Below are 8,932 nucleotides of genomic sequence, written 5' to 3' on the forward strand. Positions count from 1 at the left end.
TTAATTACTTTAATGACTCCGGACATGCTTGAGGGCTGGGATCGCTCGCTTGAGTTTTGTAAACAGGCGAAATCGAAAGGGAGAGAGAGAGAGAGAGAGAGAGGAGGGAGGAGGAGGAGGGGGGGGTGGTGGAAGAAGGGAAAAAGAAACTTTTTTGTGTGTGTTTTTCTCCTTTCTTCTTTTCTTGTGCGCACTGCGCCCTGATGGATCAGGACAGACACCAGCCTTAGTTCGCATTTCCCGCCTTTTTATTACTATGCAAATGATATTCGGAAAGCGATCACGTGTCTTTTGAAGAGCCACGTGGATTAACAAAGCAGGACTGCCCCCCTGCTAACCCCTGTCTATAGTACCTCAGCCCCAGATTTCTGCCACCTCTTTAACCATATATTCCCCAATGCCCCGCTCTCTAATCCCGTCGAATAATTTAGGCAATGAATGCACTGGCCCCCTTAATGATCGCTTTATAAGGAGCCAGTTACAGCCTGGGAGGAGCACAGTCGCGTTTAATTTTGCTGCAGAAAGCACACGGAGGGAAAAGTTTGGCTGCTAATTGCTCAATTTGTCTTCTTTGTCTGAAGATGTCCTCCAAAGCGAAAGAGCGCAAGGTAAGAACACCTTCATTTAAAATCCGTGCACTCCTCCTGCTCTCTTCTAGCAGTATCTTTTGGGCATTAACAAATTACAATGCAGTCTAGCTTTTTTTTCCCCCCTGCTGATGCAGTACATTTTTTTTTTCATTCCTCTTTATTGAAAGCTAGTCGAGTGCAATGACAATTCCGTCCACCTTCACACACACACACAGAGGGGTGTGCCCAATAATAAAAAAAACCGCATTCATCCACGGGACGTCCCGCTCCCATATTCCCATTTTCCTTCTCTGACCCAAGTCTTTTTTTTTGTTGTTATTTCTTTAGACTGCTCCAGTGTCTCACAAAGTGATTGAGAAAAGACGCAGAGATCGGATCAACCGCTGTCTGAACGAACTTGGCAAAACTGTTCCAATGGCACTGGCAAAGCAGGTACTTGCTGACACTGTTTCAACGTGTTTTTTTAAAAATATATTTTAAAGTGGACTGTACATTATTTTCACCGATGCTGCCGCCTTCACGGCGCACGGCAGGTCGTTTGTTACCTGCAGCGATTGTATTGTGGTCTCTTATTTCAGGGCACCGGCAAGCTGGAGAAGGCTGAGATTTTGGAAATGACAGTTCAGTATTTGAGGGCTCTCCACTCGGCTGACTTCGCCAGGGGGAGAGAGAAAGGTAAAGGGTCACAATCATCTCTATTTAAAAACATGAGTGTAACCTTCAGAACATGCCAACACTTTAGCTTTGGTAAGCTGGGAGTGGTGGGAGGGGTGATGTTTGAATGTGCTTGAGCGTAAACCTTGGGTGTAGATGAGATTCAATTTCCCACTCGTCAGCACTTGTGTGTATCTGTGCACTTTTAAAATAAACGCTATATTTTACACTTTAAGACCAAATGCTTGGCCCATTTTTTTTTCGAGGGAAGGGACTACATTGAATTGAACTGGGTTTTCTTAGTGAAACTTCAGTCTACACATGTTTGAGGTGGCGCTCCGGGGCCGTTACGCATGTACAAATCAGGATTACTGTTGCGTTTAAGCAGGCTGGATTTATGATTTAATTTTTAATAACCTTTAGTGGTCGGTGAACCCTTTCGCCGCCATTTCACGCAAGTTTCCAACCTGAAACAGTGGAACGCATCAAAGGCACCCCTTCCCTTTTATTCACCCCTTCCCTTTTTATTCACCCCTCCAAAGAGTTCACAGTATATCTCCAGACAGGGATGGTGAAAATTCCATCATCCTGCGCCTTGATATACAGATTTTATATATGTGTCCAGTATCAGGAAAATTTGACTGGAAATATCATTCTTAAGGCTTGACCGAGAAATGACTTGTCTCGTTCCTAAACTTCAAAACGTTTTCGAAATCACCGTATTCCTCACAGCAAACTGGGATAATTTTTAACCATTAGTGCTGATGCTTTAATGCGCATATATTTCTACAACCGTTTCCACCAATGAATTGAGTTTATGTTGTTATATTAGCATTGACTTCTCTAACAGCGTTTTGGGTGTCCAAAGGTTTAGGGTTAAGAATATAGTTGTTAACACAGAGCCCGAACAAATGTTTTTTTTCTCTCTCTGCTTGTTTTACGTAGGCGAGTTATTAACAGAGTTTGCGAACTATTTCCACGCTGGTTACCACGAATGTATGAAGAATCTCGTCCACTACTTGACCACGGTGGAGCGTATGGAGACCAAGGACACCAAATACGCCCGAATCCTCGCCTTCTTGCAGTCCAAAGCTCGCCGATGCACCGACCCCATTTTCGGGCCAATCTCCACTCACGACACAGAATATTCGTATCAGTTTCACTCCGTGCCAGAGTTTACAAATTCGCGTTTAAACGAATCATTATTGCAACAAGGGGCAAGAACACAGCCGCTGCATTGGCACGGCTCAGCCCGGAGTCCCGGGCTCCCCTTTATCCCGAGTCCGACTCTGCCCATTGCCAACCCAGGGCAGCAACACAACTTCCTGCACTCTGTGCAAGGCCTTGATCGTCATTACATTAACTTGATTGGACATTCTCACACAAACACTTTTAGCCTACACAACCCCCAGCACGCAAACTTATAAGTTTTTTTAAAAAAAAGACTTTGGGGTGGTGCTCTCAATCGATGCAAAGCAGTTCCTCAGTTAGAACCCATTAGACTCATTCTGTCCCAGCCACACAGCAGTGAGCAGCCGGTGCGCACACTTTTAGTCTCAAGTTAACTCTATAACGTGGTATCATATTCAGCATGAATCGCCCATTTACGAATTGGTCCTTTAGAGTTAAGGCAATTTATGAAATAACTCACTGAAATCTATCGGGTTTTACGCGGGCTTTTGGCAGCTGCAGTTTTCCAATGTCTGGTTCATGTAACAATCGTATATACAGGTTATACTGTATATTCCATGTCATAATATCTATTTTGATAATGAATACCATTTAGAGAATGTTGGTGAAAATATAAACGTCATCCTTGCTTCGTTTAAATGTGTATAATTGTATCGCAGGAGCTATAACCTGAAATATATATTTTAATTCAGTTGCTTTAAATTTGAGGATGGGAAAGCCTCGTCTTATATATGCATATATAAAATCAGGATTCGTAAAATAATTAACGAGTGCAGTTTTATTGTGTCCTGTCATGTTGATTTGTTTTGGCGCATTGGCAGATTTATTTACCATCAAGTGTCCAGAAACAACACTAATAGTCTGTCGTCATCTTCATGATATTTTAAAATACTGATTGTCCATCTCCATGTCGCCGCTTTCCTGAGGTTATCTCCCCTCCCCACCCCCCATTCCCCGCAGCTCTCCTGCTCTGAAGGGAAGTTGGACATTTGCGCAAATCCAACACACGCGTTTCTTCCACCTGTCATCCGAACTACTGCACCGAAAGCAAATTGCTTCAGTCTTCAAATATTCTGTAATTTAAATGGTTTACCTAAAAGCAAAACAAAAAACCCCAGTGTCGTTTACAGCCTCTACGTGTACGATGTGGACTGCAGGAATTGCTATATCCCGGTGCGTATTAATCCAGACACAGTAAACAGCTCCGTTCACACCTTTTTAAGGAAAGTGATATCAACAGGGTCAACTCCATAAACCTGAAGAATTAACCGTACCGGCTGTGGAAATGGACATGGCAAACACAAATAAAATACCCTCCATTACCTTTCGGGCCATTACCCATTTTTCAGTGACACCAAGGACGCAAAGTCCAGAACGAAATTAGTGATTGGGAACTAATTTTGGCAGACAGGTATAACGATGAATTTGCATTCTATTTGCCTAGAGCACTGATAATCCCTCCAATAATGCCTTGCCCGGTTTAGTTTGGACCCCTTCACTAACCAAAAGCCACAAGGTCTGCGTTTAACATACTTTGCACGTGGTTCATTGGTTTTTGTGAGGGGTTTTTTGTTTGGACAATGTATTGTAAAAAATCCACGCTTTCTTTGCAAATCTGGTTCAGTCGCTCCGCTAAAGGGTGATTTCTTCGTGCACCGTGTTCCTCGTTCAACGCCCGAACCGCAGCGTTTGTAGGTGGGTCTCATCCTTTACCATCTGAAAGCAGTCTTCCCGCTCCCTGTCCCTGATAAGTGTGTGGAGCTGGCTGATTAACAATGATAGGATTTCACCAGCCTGACGCTGCGCTCCCCCCGCTCACTTTGTACTGATGGACAACATTACACATGAACCAGCGATTGGGATCGGCCGTCCCACTAATTATATATACGAAATCAGGCAAAATACAATGGGATTCATAACACATGGTCCATTCGAGTCTAACCACCCCCTCTCCAGGTGTTAAAATAGAATTAAAGTACTTGGGTAGAGGTTTGGGGGCGTACAATATTCACCTCCACCTGGTTAAATGATGACAGGCTTGGCTCGGTGCCAGAAGGTTGCACTGAGATTTACCATTCAGCTAGGAATCTCATGTTAAAAATGTAAGTGAAAATATTCATCGAACTCTCTGTCCGGAACAACCTTTACAGACCTCCAAGAGATAAAGAATCCACAGATATAAATTGATTTTATTCATTTCTTCGCTGTGAAGGTGGAAAACCTACTAATTTTTGAGAAACAGAACAATATTTCAGTCTGATGTGGCCGTTGTGAAATTCAGAATCACGGTTTCTGCTTCGGCGCTGCTTGGCTGGACACTGATTTACTGAGACACACCTTGATAAGATCCGAAATCAGTTACACCCTGGAAAACACAAATCCTGGCACAAAAACAGAAAATGCTGGAAAAACTCAACAGGTCTAGCAACATCTGTGGAGAGAGAAACAGGGTAAACGTTTCGAACCGGTAAGGACGTTAACTCTGTTTCTCTCTCCACAGATGCTGTCAGGCCTGCTGAGTTTTTCCAACATTTTCTGTTTTTGTTTCAGATTTCCAGCATCTGCAGTATTTTGCTTTTAACAAAACCTGACATTTATCCTTAGCACACTAACATTAAATTAGCTTCCCAAGAGCAAGGGCAAACAATCCATTTTCAAGTAACGAATTTGCAATCATCTGGTTCTAAGCATGGCTTGATAGATAGTTTTAATGTAAACTAAAAACAAAACAGCACAAATGTAATGATTGGCAACATTTGCATTGACTAGTGTTAGAATATTTTAAGATTATTTAAACGGTCAGTCTACCCCTACATTCATTTCTTTTGGCATTTTTAATGGTCAAGCATTTATGAAAGAATGGGAATTTAACCTTCTCTCTATATATGAACAGCAGATTTAGGGACGTGGTAAACATTTGGCCTAAGTACTATAAAGAAAGTTTGGGGTAGAGAGAGAAAGGCTGAAAAACTAATAAGCTGAGGTCTCAGCCAACCTGCAAACTATATAATGAGCAAAGGCCAAGGTTGTATTACAGTATAAGAATAAAATCAGGTCCCCTTTAACTTCAGGCTTTCTCCAGGGTAAGGAGCAATGCTGTGGAGGCAGGGACATTTAGGCCCGCTCCAATTAAGTGATTCCCAGTGGTGTCCCACATTTTACCTCCTACAATTTGCCACAATGTCATTGTGCTGCATGAGATGGCAAAACTCATGAGCAACACCAACTTTCCCACCTATGAAAACTTGAAAAACCCATCAAGAAAACATTTAGAATCACACCGGCCATTCTGGGAAGTAGTAGCTAATCTTCATGCAACTGATATCAACCCATTATCCAAATGGACAGAATTGGTAAATGCTGTATAATGAACCAATACCTACTCACTAACCCAACAGAAGGGCCTTTGATTTCCCTTGAAGTCAATGGACAGTGTTCAGCTGAACCTGTGCAGGACATGGACAATGCAACCACTTGCTCCATAAGTGGAATTCAAAGGTCAGGGCTGACCCCAAGTGTGACTGTGGTCATGAGTGCCATGCCATGGAATAGATCATATCAACCTGCCTACGAAGATCAGTTATGGGACGCACCTCTTTTCTCCACTTGGCATCCAAGGAGGTCATTAAATGTCAATTGGACATCCCATCATAAGCTTTTCCCATGTTGCAAAGGTAATAGTAATAGTAATGTAGCCACATAGAGGCAATGGAAGTAGTCATTTCAGGACTTGTATTGTTGTCTGACATCAGAGAATGGCCCCAGATGTAATCAGAGCCTGTGAAAAAGATTTATATTATTTGCAATAAAAACAGAAATTGTTGGAAAAACTCAGCAGGCCTGTCAGCATGTGTGGAGAAAGAAGCCGAGTTAACATCTTGAGTCCAATGAGACTCTTCTTCAAAACTGAAGAGAGGTAGGGATACAATGGGTTTTGTGCTGTTGAAAAGGGGGGTGGGTGGAGGGGCAGGTGGAACAAGGTGAAAGACATCCCGTCGAAGGGAAGAGCAGAGCTTCTTCAACGTAGGCATTATGTTCATGTCGTTTAATATAAATGGAAGACCAATTCAGTCATTGTAATAAAACTTGTTGTTATAAATATCACTTGTGCGTGAATCGTAAGTAGAGTTATTAGCCAGATTAACAACCCTTTGTTGTGATAGTAACTGCTAAAACATCTATTAACAACCAATGAATCCAATGACTAATAAATCTCATGACTAATGTAGATGTGGAAGCCAGTAGAACAACTTTTCAATTGCAGTGCACAGATATTAATGGTACTTAGAAGTAACTGTTGGTTCTATTCTTCATTGATTTGTTTAAAGTTATATTTAATGTATGCCTTATTGTTTAAGCTTAAATATAGGCATGGAGCAAGCACAGTTGTGGCCCCATAAAATCTCCATTATGTTTCCATTGGTAACGTTACTTAATAAGAAATGCCAAAGAAATAAAACATATATCTTATGAATTAACTTTATTGATGTCTTTTATAGCCTTTTCTTTCTCAGTGGTGTCTTCTGTCATTCTGAAAAGACTGGCTTGTAAATATTCTTTATACTGTCATCTGTGTTTTAGTCACAATTCATTAAGCCTACTGACCCCTAGATAGCTATTCCATTAGAAAAATATAATTTCTTGGCATTATATTTCTGAAACAGATGTATATTTATATATGGTTTTATTTTAATAATTTAATATCAATATTCTGTGCAGAATATATAGATTAGTGTGATATGATATATCAAACATGGAATGCTAAAATTGGACATTATAAAAGTTTCTGTTTTCTTGTAACCTTTTTCCTTTCCCCTATCTTTCCTAAAGGTTGTTCCACACCTGTTGTTCCAGTATTTTGGTACTTCACCTAAGTGACCGTTATATGTGGGTCTAGGCAGTGGGTTACTTCAACATAAAGTTTTGAAGGGGAGTTTGTATGTGCAGGGTTACAGTACATACTGGTATTACACCAGTACCATTTTTGAAATAGTATAATTGGACATATTGTTACCCTGGCAACCTTCACTGCCTGAGTGGACGTAACTGCTAGTCCAGTACATATTTTCTTGAAACAGAAACATTTAAAAATTGAGGGGGAATAGATTGCATTTACCTTTCTGTGATGCAATGTTAGGGAGGCAAGGTAAAAATATATACTGACCAAAAAACATTCCAACAAAGCAACTTCTAAAACTAAGACATGCTCAAACTCAATACAGTATATACTGAAGAGCTAACTGATATATTTCTCATCTACCTCTTCTACATATTTTCCCTAAAATTATGATTGCAATGGACACCATCAGTCCTCTGGTACTTTGTCCAAACTACCATCTTTGTATATATGTCTTCTGGATAGTGCTGTTAGCAAGCATTGACTAGAAATAGAACTGGACCAGCCATATAAATACTGTGCCTACAAGAGCAGGTCAGAAACTGGGAATTCTGTGGCAACTAACTCACCTCGTGACTCCCCAAAGCCTGTCCACCATCTACAAGGCACAAGTCAGGAGTGTGATGGGACATGATCCACTTGCCTGGATGAGTGTAGCTCCATCAACTCTCAAGAAACCCAACGCCATCCAGGACAAAGCAGCCCACTTGATTGGCACCCAATCCACCACCTCCATTACCCACTCCCTCCACTGCCATTGCACAGTGGCAGCAGTGCGTACTATGTATAAGATGCATTGCAGCAACTCATCCAGGCTCCTTCGATAGCACCTTCCAAACCTGCGACCTCTACCACCTAGAAGGACAAGGGTAGCAGGCACATAGGAACACCACCACCTGCAAGTTCTCATCCAAGCCACACGCTAAACTGGCTTGGTACTATATTGCTGTTCCTTCACTGTCACTGGGTCAAAGTCCTGGAACTCCCTCCTGAACAGCACTGTGGGTGTACCTACACCACGTGGACTGCAGTGGTTCAAGTGGCCAATTCACCACCACCTTCTCAAGGATAATTAGGGATGGGCAATAAAAATGTTGGCCTAGGTAGCAATGCCCACATCTTGTGAAAGAATAACAAGAAGCTATTCTTCATCAAAAAATGGCCAATTGGCAAATTGTTTTAGGTTGCTGGTGGCCATGAAACCATAGCCCAAAATAATCAGTAAGTTCATGGAAGAAAGTTGGGAGGGCTGAGTGAGAAATACAGGATGAAACTCCATTGCACATACTTGGCTCAAGAATGTCCTTATCCAATCTACATGTGCACTTTACAGAAAAGGACACTAAACAGCAATCAAGTATGGGGGTCTTGGCTAACTTTTCTCCTCCTAATCATAGCTATAAACACAAATTGAAATATCCTTTTGCTTGCTACTGTTGTGTGCATAAGTTGATGTCTTAACACTACATGATTCTTTGTGGGGAAGTTTCCACCAATTTCAGCTAGAGATGAGATGAAGCAGAGTACTAGTCAGTCAAGGCTACCTGACTTTGCGTAGGTGATTTTGTACAGTGAGGGAAACACCCAACCCAGCCACATT

At 41.7% G+C, this 8,932-nt stretch overlaps 1 protein-coding gene across 1 annotated transcript; it reads left to right on the forward strand.

The window, feature by feature from the left end:
* Positions 1-581: 581 nt before the first annotated feature.
* On the forward strand, positions 582-2,671 carry helt (helt bHLH transcription factor). The gene is made up of 4 exons (XM_078557637.1): positions 582-608; positions 918-1,022; positions 1,169-1,265; positions 2,190-2,671. Exons 1-4 carry the CDS (start codon positions 582-584, stop codon positions 2,669-2,671), a joined length of 711 nt encoding a protein of 236 aa, XP_078413763.1.
* The last annotated feature ends 6,261 nt before the right edge of the window (positions 2,672-8,932 follow it).

The sequence above is a fragment of the Cetorhinus maximus genome, chromosome 2, assembly GCF_964194155.1.
Source record: "Cetorhinus maximus chromosome 2, sCetMax3.hap1.1, whole genome shotgun sequence".
In the NCBI taxonomy this organism is placed as follows: Eukaryota; Metazoa; Chordata; class Chondrichthyes; order Lamniformes; family Cetorhinidae; genus Cetorhinus; species Cetorhinus maximus.